Genomic DNA, 18030 nt, shown 5'->3' on the forward strand with positions numbered 1-18030 from the left:
GATGGAGGTGGTACCTGCAAAGACACTCCGATACCTAAGTCAGCAAGGGTGTAAGCAGGTCTAGAGAGTATTGGGCTTAGAGATACCTGAGGGGTGTCAGTGTATTTATAGTGGTGAACCAATAACCACCGTTGGAGTAGTGCCATATTTTTAGGGTGTTAACCGTTCCATTATCTTAGGGAGGTTAAGATATGGCTCGTGGAAGTGGTTAGAGAGATTCTAGGGGTAGTTACTCATTTAAATGAGTGTTTATCCGCCAGCTAATCTCGTGCCCGACTTCTTTAGAACAGGTCGTGGTGAGTACCGACTTCATAGGATGAAGATTGGTACTGGTGAGACCCAACCCTTTGGATTAGGTCCTTTGCTTGATCCTGGGCCTTTATTATTGGGCCAGGGTATGAACAGTGCCCCTACTCGAGCCCAATTTTTTCAAGATTTGGGTTCGAGTATTCTGCTCGGGGTCGTAGCCGACTTGTTGGAGGACCGACGTGACTTTCCGTGTCCTTTTGGTTCTGACAGTTACGTCTAATCAAGCGTCGTGTCCGTTAGGGATGTGCGTAGGTCTTGGTAACGGTGCATTCTCATTAATGACTGCCCCGCTTTTACCATTATGTCCCTTAGCATGTTTATAAATACTTTCCCTCTCTTTCATTTTTTCGTTTCTGCAATTTTTCAAATTTCTTCTTTCTTCGTTCGTGTTGCGTTCTTGTGTTTGGAGACTTCTGCTTCTTCCAACCTTCACTTTTTGGCTAAAGGTTAGCTTTTCTTCTTTCATGACATGCTTTGTGTTTTGCATGCTTTTATTTTATAGGTAGATAGTTTGGTTTGTAGATTTTGGTTCCGTATATCATCCCTTTAGAGACCGTGTTTTTTATTTTCCTTTTCTTTTTCTTTTGTAGGTTTTTGTCACCCTTTATAAGAAAAGGAAATGGCTTTCGTATATGTTCTTTCTCAATGGGTTGATATCACGGTCCTAGGGGAGGAACCCTTGGTCGATGCTGAGTTTATTACTCATCTTCATACTCACCACAGGATTTGTACTTCTGAGGAGGACGAGCCAAAGTATGAGTTGGTAGTCCCGGGTCCAGAAGACCGGGTTTGTCTTGGGAGGGCCAATGAGGCGGCCCTTCATTTTTTCTTTATGTATGAATGTATGATCACCCGTCTGGGCGTTTTTCTTCCTATTTCGCATTTTGAGATGTCTGTTTTGCACCACTGTCGAGTTGCCCCAACCCAACTTCACCCCAATTCTTGGAGTTTTCTGAAAATTTACCAATTTATTAGTCACGCTTTGGACTTTCCGACCTCTTTGAGGATTTTCTTCTATCTTTTCCACATGACTAAACCCTTTAGTGGGCTAAATAACAAGCAGCAATGGGTGTCTTTCCAAGCCATACAAGGTCGGAGAATTTTCACCCTTTTTGACGAATCCTTCCACGACTTCAAAAATTATTTTTTCAAAGTGCAAGCTGTAGAGGGTCACCACCCCTTTTTCTTGGATGAGAATTTTTCCCCTCGTTTTCCCCTCTATTGGTTGGAGGCCTCCCCCTGTGAGAAGTACGGTCTGGATGATCTGGATGAGGTGGAGGCGGCCATTATTGTGGGGTTTTTCCGAGAAGTGTGGGGGAGGGCCCCATACTTGGATACCAGGAAATTCCTCCAGAGATCGCCGACCTTTGTTCGGTCGCAGCTAGGTAGTTTTTATATATGTATATACATTTCTTATTTTCAACTTGTATCTGCCGACTTTCAAGTTTGTCGACTTGTAATTTTTGCTAATTGTTTCTTTTGCAGATATGGCAAGGAAGAATGCTCAAGAATCTTACCAGAGAGTTCAGGAGGCTAAAGCAAAGTCCCGGGCCAGGGCTGGTGGTGCCAGGGCAATCATCTCTCCTCCTCCTCCTCCTCCTCCTCCTCCTCAGAACGTGGGGACTCCCTCTCAGCTCATTGTGAATTCTTCTTCAGCCTTATCTCGACCGCTCCCCTCCGCCCGACTTCTTTCTGAGCTAGAGAAGAAGAAGCGCAAGACTTTAGAGTCTGGCTCTTCTTTTGATGGTGGGGTTAAGGCGGATGCTCTTGCATTCGTCTGAAAGAACATCTATCCTCATATAAGTATGAATGATGTTTCTGTTCGAAACCACCTCACCACTCTGGCTGAGGAGAGTTTTAGGGCGGCAAGTGTTTGTGGCAAGCTTTTGGATATTTTTGAGAAGACTCCTCTCAGCTCTTTGGGGTTAACCTCGAAGGTTGAGGAGCTGGAGGGGAGGCTTCTTTCTTATCAGGAGCATGAGAGGGAGTTGAAGGAGGAGGTCGCCAAGCTGAGGGCGGAGAGAGATAGCCTTCGGGAGAAGGAGAGTAAGTTGTGAGCCCAATGCAACATGGAGGCGAGTTTGAGGAAGACAGCACAGGAGGGTTATCAGAGTTTATTTCAAGATCTTGTGTCTGTGAAGAAGGATTTGCTAAACTCTCGAAATGCGTATGCCGAGTTGGAGGACTCTGTCGCTGATGGTGCCGAGGAGGCTTGGAGGATTTTCAAGGAGCAGGTCGGAGTTATTGCTCCTGACTTGGATCTTTCTCCTTTAGATCCAGACAAGGTCGTCATTGACGGTGCTATTGTGGATCCTCCTGCCCCCGTGATCGTTTCCGAGTCAGAATTGAAGACTCAGGGGCAGAGGATTATTGAGTCCCCTCCTCGTTCCAAGGACACTTCGAGTTCTTCTGTTGTTCCTCCGATTTTCTCTTCATCTCCCGTGGTTGCCTCTCTTCCTGATCCTGGTGGCGCTCTTCCTGACTCTGGTGGTGGTGATCCGTCTACTCCTCTGCAGAAATAACTTTTTTATGGCTATATGGGGGCTCGGCCTGTGAGTCTCCCCTTTTTTAAACTCTTTGCTTGTTAGTGGTGTTTGGACAATTTCTTTTGGTCTTTTAAGGCCGTAAACAAAATATTTTATAAGTACCCTTTTTAATAAGGGTTTTAACTTAACAAAATAAATACCCTTTTTTGGATAAGGGTTTAAGTTACCTTATGCGTGTATGCTTTTCTGATTTTGATTTTTCGAAGTCTCCTTGATCTTTTTTCTGAAAACCTTTCTCTTTGGCTTGTCTGTTTTTCTGAGTTTTTTTGTTTAAGGACTTTTTTGACAGCCTTTAATCTCTTTTTTTGTTATCCCTTATACTCAACTTTGTTTTATTGAGTTCTTATGACTTAGGTTATTTTTGCGATTCGTTTTCTTTTGTACTCGGTTTTTTCCTTTCGACTTATGAGTCGGGATGTTTCCGAGTTTTTACGATCAACTTCTATAACCTCATTACACCGACTTGTACCTCGTCGTTTTATCCTGACGACCATCTAGGTCGGTTCATGGGATTTTCACGTTTTGTCGAGCTTAAGTCGGCGCGTTTCGTAGGAAGACTTAAAATAGAAAGGAGTTTATAAGAGATATGAAAAAAAGATCTTTATTGATTGGGGAGGTACCTTCTTGCTACTAAGGGTTTTTAATAGCCTTTTTTCCCTTAGCCTCTACCATGATGCCTCGTTAAAAACCCTTCTCCAGAAAAAACCCTTTGATTTTGGGAAAAATCATGAAGTTGGGAAAAGAGTACACCAGGGAGTAGAGTTCGCTTTTAACTGTAGTACCTTTTCATATTACAAGCATGCCACGACCTAGGGAACTCAGTGTCGTTCAGGTCGGTTACTTTATAATAACCTTTTCCTAAAACTTCATTAACTTTGTATGGTCCTTTCCAATTAGCAGCAAGTTTTCCTTCCCCTGATTTGTTGACTCCAATGTCGTTTCTGATTAAGACCAAGTCATTCGGGGCAAATGTTCTTCGAATGACTTTTTTGTTGTACCTTGTAGTCATCCTTTGCTTCAATGCTGCTTCTCTTATCTGGGCATCTTCTCGGACTTCGGGGAGCAAGTCGAGCTCCTCTTTGTGCCCCTGTATGTTTCCGATCTCGTCATGGAGAATTACCCTTGGGCTTTGTTCATTGATTTCTATTGGTATCATTGCTTCTACGCCATAGACTAGTCGGAAGGGCGTTTCTCCAGTGGCGGATTGAGGCGTTGTCCTGTAAGCCCATAGCACTTGGGGGAGCTCTTCAGCCCAAGCTCCTTTTGCTTCTTGTAATCTTTTTTTTAGCCCTGCCAGTATGACTTTGTTGGCTGCCTCGGCTTGCCCATTGGCTTGCAGGTGCTCCACCGAGGTGAACTGGTGTTTGATTTTCATACTAGCTACTAAGCTTCTGAAAGTAGAATCCGTGAATTGGGTTCCATTATCTGTAGTAATGGAATAGGGTATCCCATATCTTGTGATGATATTTTTGTAGAGGAACCTCCGACTTCTTTGAGCGGTGATGGTGGCCAATGGTTCTGCTTCTATCCACTTTGTGAAGTAATCTATTCACACGATCAGGTATTTGACTTGTCCTGGCGCTTGGGGAAAAGGACTTAACAAATCCATTCCCCATTTTGCAAAGGGCCATGGAGAAGTGATACTGATGAGCTCTTTTGGTGGAGTCACGTGGAAATTTGCATGCATCTGACATGGTTGACACTTTTTCACAAATTCTGTGGCATCTTTCTGCAAGGTCGGCCAGTAGAATCCAGCTCGGATTACTTTCCTGGCTAGTGACCTTGCTCCGAGATGGTTTTCGCAGATCCCACTATGCACTTCCTCCAATACCTCGGTAGTTCTTGAGGTCGGTACACACTTTAATAATGGTGTTGATATCCCCCTTCTGTAGAGAATATTTCTTACCAAGGTGTAGTGTTGTGCTTCCCTTCGGATCTTTTTAGCCTCTTTCTCTTCTTTAGGGAGGATGTCGAATTTCATGTATTCGACCAAGGGGTTCATCCATCCGAGGTTTAAACCAATTACCTCAAGTACTTCTTATTTGTCTTCTATTTTTACTACCGAGGGTTCTTGGAGGGTTTCTTGGATCAGGCTTCTGTTGTTTCCTCCTGGCTTGGTACTTGCTAACTTGGATAGGGCGTCCGCTCTGCTGTTCAGATCCCGAGTTATATGTTTAACCTCGGTTTCTGCAAAGCGCCCAAGGTGCTCCAGAGTTTTCTCCAAGTACCTCTTCATATTTGGGTCCTTTGCCTGATACTCTCCGCTTATCTGGGAGGTCACTACTTGTGAGTCGCTGTATATCATCACCTTTGTAGCACCGACTTCTTCTGCCAGCTTTAATCCAGCAATCAAGGCTTCATATTCTGCCTGGTTGTTTGAAGCTGGAAATTCAAATTTTAGGGAAACCTCTATCTGGGTTCCTCTTTCATCTACCAATATTATGCCTGCGCCACTTCCTGTTTTGTTGGAGGATCCGTCTACATAGAGTCCCCATGTAGTTGGTTTTTCCTCCTGATCCCCTGCGTATTCTGCAACGAAGTCGGCGAGGCATTGAGCTTTGATCACCGTCCGAGTTTCATATCTTAAGTCGAACTCGGAGAGCTCTATTGCCCATTGAACCATTCTCCCTGCAACATCCGTCTTTTGGAGGATTTGCTTCATGGGTTGGTTCGTACGGACTCTTATTGTGTGAGCCTAAAAGTAAGGTCGTAGCCTTCGTGAGGCTATTACTAAGGAGTAGGCAAACTTCTCTAGTTTGTGGTATCTTAGCTCAGGGCCTTGTAGAACTTTACTGATGAAATAAACTGGATGTTGTCCGACCTCATCTTCTCTTATCAGGGCTGATGAGACAGCCTTGTCTGCTACGGATAAATACAGGACGAGGTCTTTCCCAGGTACTGGTCGGGTCAAAATAGGAGGTTGGCTTAAAAACTTTTTGAACTCCTGGAACGCCTCCTCGCATTCAGGAGTCCATTCGAACTGGCATCCCTTTCTTAATAAGGAGAACAGTGGAAGGGATTTTAGTGCCGATCCTGCCAAAAATCTGGAGAGGGCTACAAGTCGGCCATTCAGCTGCTGGATTTCTCTCAAACAAGTCAGGCTTTTCATTTCTAGGATGGCTCTACACTTATCGGGATTGGCTTCGATCCCTCTTTGTGTTAGCATAAATCCTAGAAATTTTCCTGCCTCCACCGCGAAGGCGCACTTTGCGGGATTTAGTCTCACCCCGTGCAACCTTATGGTGTCAAAGACTTGTGAGAGGTCTGACAAGAGGTCGACTTCTTTCTTGGTCTTTACCAGCATGTCGTCGACGTATACTTCCATTAGACTCCCAAGGTGAGAGGAAAACACTTTATTCATCAACCTTTGATATGTGGCTCCTGCATTCTTTAATCCGAATGGCATGACCACGTAGCAGAAATTAGCTCTGGGTGTGATGAATGATGTCTTCTCCTGGTCTGGCTCATACATTGGAATTTGATAATATCCCGAGTAGGCGTCCATAAATGATAAGTATTGATACCCTGAGCTGGAGTCCACTAGGGTATCAATACTTGGCAGTGGATAAGGGTCCTTGGGACATGCCTTATTTAAGTCGGTATAGTCGACACACATTCTCTATTTGCCATTCTGTTTTTTGACTAGTACTACATTGGCTAGCCATGTTGGGTACTTGACTTCTCTGATGAAGCCAGCTTCCAGGAGCGCCTGCACTTGTTCTTCTACTATTAGGGCTCGTTTTGGGCCAAGCTTGCGTCTTCTTTGTTGTACAGGTCGGGATCCCGGATAAACCGAGAGCTTGTGGGACATGAGTTCGGAGTTTATCCCAGACATGTCAGAGGCCTTCCAGGCGAAGAGGTCGGAGTTATCTCTTAGGAGCTTAGTCAATCCTTGTTTTAGAGTTTCCCCTAGGTTGGCTCCTATATGAGTATTTTTCCCTTCTTCTTTTCCGACCTGTATCTCCTCGGTTTTTTCTCCCGGTTGTGGTCACAGCTCTTCTCTGGCCCTTGCACCGCCGAGCTCTATTGTGTGAACTTCTCTACCCTTTCCTCTCAGATTTAGGCTTTCATTGTAGCATTTCCTTGCCAACTTTTGGTCTCCCCTTACCGTTGCTATCCCCGCTGAAGTCGGGAATTTCAGGCAAAGGTGGGGAGTGGATACCACTGCTCCGAGTCAAGTAAGGGTAGCTCTGCCGATTAAAGCGTTGTATGCTAACCCCCCATCAATGACTATGAAATCTATTCTCAGAGTCTTTGATTTTTTTCCTTTTCCAAAGGTGGTGTGGAGGGACAAAAATCCCAGTGGTTTTATTGGCGTGTCACCTAATCCATACAAGGTGTTGGGGTAGGCTCTTAATTCTTTCTCATCCAACCCTTGTTTGTCAAAAGCGGGCTTAAAAAGGATGTCCGCCGAGCTTCCTTGGTCTACTAGGGTTCTGTGGAGATGGGCATTCGCCAGGATCATAGTTATTACTACTAGATCATCGTGTCCAGGGATTATTCCTTGCCCATCTTCTTTTATGAATGAAATGGTAGGGAGGTCGGATGACTCTTCTCCGACCTGGTAGACTCTTTTGAGATATCTTTTGCGAGAGGATTTGGTGAGTCCCCCTCCTGCGAACCCTCCTGAGATCATATGGATATGTCTTTCTGGAGTCTGCGGCGGTGGATCTCTTCTATCCATATCGTCTCGCTTTCTCTTTCCATGACCGTCCGACCTTTCTATGAGATATCTATCAAGCCGACCTTCTCTAGCCAGCTTTTCTATCACATTTTTAAGGTCGTAACAGTCGTTTGTGGAGTGACCATATATTTTATGGTACTCACAGTAATCGCTGCGACTCCCCCCTTTTTTATTTTTAATGGGTCTAGGGGGTGGCAGTCTTTCAGTGTTACAAATCTCTCTGTATACATCCACTATAGAAACTTTCAGGGGAGTATAAGAGTGATATTTTCTTGGTCTCTCGAGACCGAGTTCTTCCTTTTTCTTGGTTTTCCTTTCCCTCTCTTTTGTTGAGGGGGGGCCCAGGTCGCCAACTCAGGTCTCTCAACTTAGTGTTTTCCTCCATATTGATGTACTTTTCAGCTCTTTCCTGTACATCACTTAGAGAAACGGGGTGTCTTTTAGATATGAATTGTGAGAAGGGACCTTCTCTGAGTCCATTGACTAACCCCATTATGACTGCCTCTGTGGGCAGGTCTTGAATCTCTAAACATGCTTTATTGAACCTTTCCATATAGGCTCGTAAGGATTCTTCGACCTCCTGTTTTATTCCCAGGAGGCTCGGTGCATGTTTCACTTTGTCTTTCTGGATAGAGAACCTCATCAAAAACTTCCTTGAGAGGTCTTCAAAGCTAGTAACTGACCTCGGGGGAGGCTACCGAACCACTTCATCGCTGCTTTCGATAGAGTGGTCGGGAAGGCTTTGCATCACGTAGCGTCGGAAGCATCAGCTAGGTACATCCGACTTTTGAAGTTGCTCAGGTGATGCTTTGGATCCGTGGTTCCGTCATAGAGGTCCATATCAGGGCTTTTGAAGTTCCTCGGAACTTTTGCCCTCATTATGTCCTCGCTGAAAGGATCCTCCCCACCTAAGGGCGGCTCTTCTTCAGATATGCAGTTTCAACGATTGGTAATTGTTACGGTGGGTAACCAGAGATTGATGGGCTGGATGGAGTTGGTTGGCCCAAATGTGTGAAGGAGGAGGATTCCGAAAGGATCTGCTACTCGGGAGGGTCCGTCCGACTTGTTTGTGTGAGGAGATGGGGGTGGTACCTGCAAAGACACTCCAATGCCTAAGTCAGCAAGGGTGTAAGCAGGTCTAGAGAGTATTGGGCTTAGAGATACATGAGTGGTGTCAGTGTATTTATAGTGGTGAACCAATAACCACCGTTGGAGTAGTACCATATTTTAAGGGTGTTAATCGTCCCATTATCTTAGGGAGGTTAAGATATGGCTCGTAGAAGTGATTAGAGAGATTCTAGGGGTAGTTACTCATTTAAATGAGTGTTTATCCGCCCGCTAATCTCGTGCCCGACTTCTTTAGAACAGGTCGTGGTGAATACCGACTTCATAGGATGAAGATTGGTACTAGTGAGACCCAACCCTTTGGATTAGGTCCTTTGCTTGATCCTGGGCCTTTATTATTAGGCCAGGATATGAACAGTAATATATTTAAATTTTCTTAGTTTAAGCTGTTCATTATTAGAATAATTTTTTAACATATTTTGATTTTTTTCAGAAATTACCAGCTTTCTTTTGCATGCATGCAATGCCATTGAGGGGAATAAGAGTTAGTTTGGTTTCTCGGTGTGGCAATTCTATACCTTGCCGCATTGCATGGATAGCGGATGATGAAGCTTATCTAACAAGAGGATGGTCTGATTTTGCACGAATTCTAAATATTGAAACTTACGATGTTATTTCAGTTGGTTGTCGTTACAAGAATGATTCTATACTATACGTGACTAAGGACCAGAATAGGTTCAATATTGTTCAGGTAATTTGGTTTTACTATTAGTATTTGATTAAATTATAATTATAGAATTTTAAATTATTGCCTCAATTTATATATTACGTATAGTATAGAATTATAATTTAAAATAATATGGGTTGAAGCAAAAAAAAAAAGGAGGATTGGCAGGTTGATGGGCCGTTCTGCCTTCTCTCTTTCTTTCTTTTTTTGTTCTAAATAATATTATAATAAGTACAGTTCGATATTTCAATGAATTCATAAAAATGACTATATTTTTTTTAAACTCTAAATAATAAATATACAATTCATAACAATAACATACCAAATATACTTAAATCACAATATTAACTATAGTAAGCCTCAAATACAACAACATAATCTTTATTCTATAAATTCATATTAAATTATCAAACCACACTTAAATAAAAATACACCACATAATCCATAATAATAACCATGTCATCATGATAATTGTAAAATCCCTACAATACCCTTATTTCTCTTTTCTTTAAACCAAACCCTAATTCCTAAATTAAACCCACACACACTCACACTCACAATCACCAGAACCTTTTTCGGCATACAATGCTACCGTGGAACTCTCTAACTAGAAGATGATACTGTATCAGTTCTTTCCTATATAATATAATGAACATGTTCCTTTAATTGCACAAACTCTGCAGATTCTAATAATTTTGCAGAGGGTATTAAGACTTCCGTCGTCTTCTTCAAAGATGTGGGCCATTCGTTGTCTTCCTCTCAGGTAAGTTGTCTTCTTCCTCTTCCTTTCTTTCTATTTGTCTCAGCCTCTTAGGGGCTGATTGTTTAATCGTTCTTTCTATAGGAATCGAGTGCTGAGAGCTTATTGCTCCAAAGCTACTTGGGTGGTGGAAGATGATTCTGGAACTTCCAAAAGGGTATTTTCCTGAAAAACTATTTATTTGATTTAATAATACATGTTGGTGCTTATTTTATTTGAAATTATGCAGATGTCTAATACACTTCCCGTGTCTTCAAATGTTGAGACAAGTCACGGGAAGATAAAACTGGACGTGTCTTCAAATGTTGAGACAAGTCACGGGAAGATAAAACTGGACTTGGCAGGAGCAGGGTATGTTTATATAGAATAAATGTACATAACAATTAAACTACTTATTAATAGAATAAGAAAATAGATACTTATTCAGATATAAATAATAAAGAATATAATGATTGAATAAGAAATTAATTATTATTTCTTAAAAAATAAATAGATCCTGAAAATCTTTATTAATTTGTTTTGAATGGGTCTTAATAGTTATTATTATATCTCAATATCAATGATATATATTTCTGATTAGTTATTAGTAGTTTTTAAGGGTATTATAGCATTTTTTGGTAATTACAAATGACTCGAATTTCCCCTAGTTTTGTATTTTTTAATATATTTAACATTTAACCATGACAAACTGCTTTGTAAAATTTATTGATGTCCACTATAAGAAGATTTCACTCTGGTGCTTGATCTGTTGTCATCAACAGATTTTGTTTTGTGGGGATAGATTTACTTCCTTAACAATTTTTTTGGATTTAGGATAAATTTATTCTGTTTTTATTAGAACAGAGCCTTATCATTCTAAGTTTACTTCCTTAACACCATACAAGACTACAATAATTTTATTTTTTATTTTTTGAAGTTAACCTCTTATATTGTATTCCGATTGATACTAAGTAATATCTACAGATTTTTACCTTCACTTACCACGGCTCATGCAATTTCGGACATCATTAAAGGGCATTACTCTCAGCCGTGGCCTTCGTGGAAAAAGATACCAGATGCTACTAGGAAATTTTGGTGGGAAAAGTTCAAAGTAGGTTTTAGAGAAACATGTAATCTTTGAACTTTGAACTTTTCCCACCAAAATTTCCTAGTAGCATCTGGTATCTTTTTCCACGAAGGCCACGGCTGAGAGTAATGCCCTTTAATGATGTCCGAAATTGCATGAGCCGTGGTAAGTGAAGGTAAAAATCTGTAGATATTACTTAATATCAATCGGAATACAATATAAGAGGTTAACTTCAAAAAATAAAATTATTGTAGTCTTGTATGGTGTTAAGGAAGTAAACTTAGAATGATAAGGCCCTGTTCTAATAGTAAAAACAGAATAAATTTATCCTAAATCCAAAAAAATTGTTAAGGAAGTAAATCTATCCCCACAAAACACAAAACAAAATCTGTTGATGACAACAGATCAAGCACCAGAGTGAAATCTTCTTATAATGGACATCAATAAATTTTATTACAAAGCAGTTTGTCATGGTTAAATGTTAAATATATTAAAAAATACAAAACTAGGAGAAACTCGAGTCATTTGTAATTACCAAAAAATGCTATAATACCCTTAAAAACTACTAATAACTAATCAGAAATATATATCATTGATATTGAGATATAATAATAACTAATAAGACCCATTCAAAACAAATTAATAAAGATTTTCAGGATCTATTTATTTTTTAAGAAATAATAATTAATTTCTTATTCAATCATTATATTCTTTATTATTTATATCTGAATAAGTATCTATTTTCTTATTCTATTAATAAGTAGTTTAATTGTTATGTACATTTATTCTATATAAACATACCCTTCTCCTGCCAAGTCCAGTTTTATCTTCCCGTGACTTGTCTCAACATTTGAAGACACGTGTAATGAGGGAAGTGTATTAGACATCTGCATAATTTCAAATAAAATAAGCACCAACATGTATTATTAAATCAAATAAATAGTTTTTCAGGAAAATACCCTTTTGGAAGTTCCAGAATCATCTTCCACCACCCAAGTAGCTTTGGAGCAATAAGCTCTCAGCACTCGATTCCTATAGAAAGAACGATTAAACAATCAGCCCCTAAGAGGCTGAGACAAATAGAAAGAAAGGAAGAGGAAGAAGACAACTTACCTGAGAGGAAGACATCGAATGGCCCACATCTTTGAAGAAGACGACGGAAGTCTTAATACCCTCTGCAAAATTATTAGAATCTGCAGAGTTTGTGCAATTAAAGGAACATGTTCATTATATTATATAGGAAAGAACTGATACAGTATCATCTTCTAGTTAGAGAGTTCCACGGTAGCATTGTATGCCGAAAAAGGTTCTGGTGATTGGTGAAGGAAAAGAATAATGAGTTGAACACTCAGTCCAAAACAAATATTTCAACAATAAAAAAATCACATTATTGAAGGTTGATGTCTAACAAGACCTAATTACAATATAATTACAATATATTACTTTGTATGTTCTAATTACGATAGAGTTTTGTATCATTTTTCTACTCATATTTATCTATATAACTAGGAACATTATCTTTATCTATAAAATTGATATATATGCATAATAAAGAAATAATTAATAGTCTACTCTCATAGTTTCCAAAATATCAGAATATCCATGAAAGTGCAATTTTAATGTACACAATATTAACCTGCTGATAAGAAAGCGGGCGTGTATCACTGCTCCACTCAAAAGAAATAGTCAGGAATAATAAGGTGTAAATCTTGCACCTGAGATGAACATTGAACAAGAAAAACAAATTACCATACAATGAAAAATATTGGGCTGTGCCAAACTCCCAATTCAAATGACCTTTATTGCCAAAGAACGATAATATTATTATTAACCATCTTGAGATGTTTTACCAGAGATTCTCAAAACATCATGACAACCGTCTTTACAACTATAGATGCTACCGCTAGAAAGGAACTTCAGGAAGTCAGTAAAAACTAAAAATACATAACTAATAAACTAACATGTTATCTGCTACGAAATTCCATGACGAATATTTACCTCAATGAGAAGGAGTCATTGCAAAATCAAGACAAGATCTCTAGCCTGCAGGAACATTTAAAAAAAAGGCCTTGATAATCTAATGCCAACAATTACCAGGAAGCAAACATTGGATACCAGAAAAGTTGTATATAGTAAGTAAAAGAGAACGATACCTGTTCATTATAGAGCTAAAAAACGGTAATGCTAAATTGGTACTGAGAAGTGGCAGTTGAATCTGAATTAGCTAAATCAAACAGCTCTTCAAATCAACAAGAGAGAGTTTGCTATATGAGTTTTCACCGGTGATCAAATTGTTATGAAATATGTGTATTGTGACATTCCTGAAAATGAGGGCATATTAGAGAAAGGCACTTGTCTAAATTAGTGAACAGTACCAAGGAAAAAAACCACTAACACAGGACAGATGAACATAAAATCGCACAATAATCTTTCACTTACTTTTTACCCCAGAAAATTAACATCGTAATAAATTTCAAGAAACCTAAGGTAAACTAATGGATCTTGTTGCTTAATTAGGCCATTATTTTATTATGATTCATGCATTACATACTTCCTTCTTCTATTGTTACTTAACCGAGTCAACCAAGTGCAAAACTATTTTTGTGAAATAAGAAAATTTGTACATATTATAATACAACCTCCTAAGTGCACTGATATCACCAACTAAATGTGACAGGAAGTCATCCCTGTAAAGAATATATGTAAGCATAAAAATATAACAGAAAGAAAGGTGAGCCTGGCGGGAGGAAGTGAAAAATAAGATCGTCCCACTGGTTCAACTGAAAATTAATTATAAACTAAATTCAGGGTAGTTCTTTGAAGATGTAGATGTCATGCAGCATTCAGAACATCGGATATTTAACAATATGGACACTTTGAGGTTTATAGCTTATTCATTAAAATCACCAATTCAACCTTGAAAAGCTAGTTCCGTTAACTATGCAATTATCATTGGATCTAATTAGAATCATAGTGCATGTTTGTCTTGGCATTGAAAAAGTAGCCCAGTTAATGAATTGAAGCATGCAAACCAAGTCTCAATTCATTTCAAATATGCTCAATAAAATTGAGCTGAGCTATGTCCCAACTCCCAAAGCCCAAACATGATTTTAGCCTCAACTTGTGTTAGTAACGTAATATAGTTTGTGTTTAAAGTAATGAGCTAATGATACATCCTCTAAGTCATACTAATCCAAATTGCAACTGGTATAATAACAAGTTTGAAAAAAGCACCGAGGAAACTATCCCTTTTCTCAAAAAGCACTAAAACCAGATATTAGAAGTTTTATTATATATGCAAATAAAAGTATAGAAATAATTATATTTTTGTAAAATTTTAAGAAAAATACTTCCTAAACAATTTAAATGAGCTCACCATGCATAATAAACATGCCTAGATGGAGGCAACAGGAATATATTTTTGTAAAATTTGTTCAACAAAAGACTTCCCAAATAATCAAAATCTGCATTTCAATTAGCTACATCTTCCGTATACTATGACAAATGCTACTGGCATGCTTGTTATGAGCTGTAAGTGAGTGAAAGACCAGTTGATACAGTGAAAGTGTGAATCGAAGCAAATTTCTAGTTTGTAACAAAATCAAGTATTATCCAACCTAAAAGTCAAATCACTGACAATTGTTGAACTAATCACAATCTAGGAAGACCTAAATATAACTGGACAATTCAAAGAAGGAATGAACAACTGATCTATTATAAAAAATTATCAATTAAGTTACCTAGCTTGTTCTGGGCAATGAACTGGCATCTCTCTCCCCACTTTACCCAAACCTAGAAGCATTCAATTTATTTTACATGAACAAAGTGTTGGATTAACAACTAAATAAACAATGATATTGATGGAATCATCAAAGAAACCACACCTTTAAGAAAATAGATAATGAGAAATATGGAAAGATACATATATGAATGGTTCATGCAACAGATGAATTTGAGCAACATAAGACATAGCATACTAAGATATCTAGGACCTAAGAGGTAAACTATAAATTTAACCATGAAAACCAATCCTTTAATTTCATTGTTATAAATTATCTTTGCAATTAAAAAGGCAAATTCAGCCTGTGCATCTGCTTTCCACCAACTTTAAAAAGGGAGATATCCATACAAGTTCTCAGTGAGCATGAAACAATAATGACATGTATCCTAGGAATTACATCAAATAAATAAGTAAGTTTTGACTTTAAAACATAATTATAGTCTAATATAAACCTTAAAATATAATCCAAATTAAAAATACTACATAAACCAGGATGTTATGATCTCATTCAATTACAATAATGGTTCTTGGTTGATACTCTCATCCATACCTAAACATTACCAACAATCCAATAATGGTTTTTCCGTTTTTGCCAATTACAATATCACAACAACCCACTCCAACCCAATAATCTCAAGATCATAACAAACAACATCCAAAATTATTTAAAATTATTCACAATTAATCAACAAACAACAAAATTCAGTAGTTCACACTTCACAGCTTAACTAACAATAATTATTCACAATTATTCAACAAAGTTCACAGTTCAGTTCAGTAACTTCAGTTGAATCAGTTCACACTTCACAGTTCACAATTCACAGAGCAATAAAAAATCAATAAATCACATGGTTAATAAAAAAATTTACCTAGAGCTAAAAGCTAGAAGCATCAAACAATTATTCAATAAATCAGTAAATCAGAGACTTCACAGAGCTAGAAGCTTCAGTAAATCAGTAAATCAGTTCACAGTTCAATGACTTCAGAAGTTCACACTTCACAACTTAACTAACAATAATTATTCACAATTATTCAACAAAGTTCACACTTCAGTTCAGTAACTTCAGTTGAATCAGTTCACACTTCACAGTTCACAATTCACAGAGCAATAAAAAATCAATAAATCACATGGTTAATAAAAAAATTTACCTAGAGCTAAAAGCTAGAAGCATCAAACAATTATTCAATAAATCAGTAAATCAGAGACTTCACAGAGCTAGAAGCTTCAGTAAATCAGTAAATCAGTTCACAGTTCAATGACTTCAGAAGTTCACACTTCACAACTTAACTAACAATAATTATTCACAATTATTCAACAAAGTTCACACTTCAGTTCAGTAACTTCAGTTGAATCAGTTCACACTTCACAGAGCAATAAAAAATCAGTAAATCACATAGTTAATAAAAAAATTACCTAGAACTAGAAGCTAGAAGAATCAAACAATTATTCAATAAATCAGTAAAACAGTTCACACTTCAGTAGTTCATACTTCACAGCTTAACTAACAATAATTATTCACAATTATTCAACAAAGTTCACAGTTAAGTTCAGTAACTTCAGTTGAATCAGTTCACACTTCATAGAGCAATAAAAAATCAGTGAATCACATAGTTAACAAAAAAATTACCCAGAACTAGAAGCTAGAAGAATCAAACAATTATTCAATAAATCCATAAACCAGTTCACACTTCAGTGACTTCAGTAGTTCACACTCCACAGCTTAACTAACAATAATTATTCACAATTATTCAACAAAGTTCACAGTTCAGTTCAGTAACTTCAGTTGAATCAATTCACACTTCACAGTTCACACTTCATAGAACAATAAACAATCAGTAAATCACATAGTTAATAAAAAAAATTACCTAGAACTAGAAGCTAAAAGAATCAAACAATTATTCAATAAATCAGTAAATCAAAGACTTCACAGAGCTAGAAGCTTCAGTAAATCAGTAATTCAGTTCACACTTCAGTGACTTCACAGTTCACAGAGCTTCGCAGAATCAAACATTAACAATGGTTCAATCATAGTTAATAAAAATTTACCTAGAAGCTAGAAGAAGCCTTCAACAGAGCATGCAAAAGGGAGATAGAGACACCGAGTGACCAAGACAGTGGTGGAGTACCTTCGAACGGGCTTCGAACTGGAACAATGATTGCGGAGAACAGAGATAGTGCCAGCGGCGGCGTGGTTGCGCGACGGAGGAAGGTTGCGATGGCTGCGCGATGGGAGATAGAGACACCGAGTGACCAAGACAGTGGTGGAGTACCTTCGAACGGGCTTCGAACTGGGACAGTGGTTGCGGAGAACAGAGATAGTGCCGCCGGTGGCGTGGCTGCGCGACGGAGGAAGGTTGCGATTTCTGCGCGATGGAATGGAAGGTTGATATCGATGGCTGCTGCGTGATGGAGGGAAGGTGAGCGAGCAGACGGTGGCTGTTGGAAGGAACGACGGCGGCGGCACGAGGCGGTGGCTGGACGGAGGTAAGGGAACGGCCAGGAGCTAGGGCTAAGTGCAGAGGATGGAGATTGAGTGTGAGAGAAGCAGAGGCGTTCTGGAGTGGAATTTGGATCTGGGCATCGAGGATGTAGCAGCTGAAACGGCGACGTTTCATTACCCATTCAAAAAACCGGCCGGATCACGGTTCGGTTCGACCGACCGGTTCTCGTCCGATTCACCGGTTCAATTCCGGTTTTTGAAATTTACGGTTTTAGCATTTATTTGAGTCGTTTTCTTCAGCAATTCACGGTTCAACCGGTTCGACCGTACAGCCCGAACCGATTTTCAGATCCTTGTTAAAAAAGGAACAATGAATAGTATATTGAAAGAAGTATAATTTTAGCAATATTAAAATCAATTATATATAAAGTATTAGAAAATAATATAAAAAATATAAAAAGTAAAAATAATTAAAATATTTTTTTCATAAATTTAATTTAAAAATATAATAAATATGTTTGTTTTATACCTTTTCATCTAATATAATTATTTCTAAGCAAGAGGACTCCTCTTTATTTGTGGGTGTTAATGTTTTTTATAGACGAACCACACGAATTTTGATAAACCAATTGTCTATTTATTTGGTGATAT

General features: G+C 38.6%; 1 protein-coding gene across 1 annotated transcript; it reads right to left on the reverse strand.

The window, feature by feature from the left end:
- Positions 1–12522: 12522 nt before the first annotated feature.
- On the reverse strand, positions 12523–17561 carry LOC140172839 (uncharacterized). Its single transcript, XM_025804533.2, has 5 exons — positions 17066–17561; positions 14898–14949; positions 13311–13478; positions 13156–13200; positions 12523–12872 (listed from the first exon to the last, which is right to left on the reverse strand). Exons 1-3 carry the CDS (start codon positions 17559–17561, stop codon positions 13382–13384), a joined length of 645 nt encoding a protein of 214 aa, XP_025660318.1. The 3' UTR covers positions 12523–12872; positions 13156–13200; positions 13311–13381.
- Between the last annotated feature and the right edge of the window lie 469 nt (positions 17562–18030).

This window comes from Arachis hypogaea, chromosome 2, assembly GCF_003086295.3.
Source record: "Arachis hypogaea cultivar Tifrunner chromosome 2, arahy.Tifrunner.gnm2.J5K5, whole genome shotgun sequence".
NCBI lineage: Eukaryota > Viridiplantae > Streptophyta > Magnoliopsida > Fabales > Fabaceae > Arachis > Arachis hypogaea.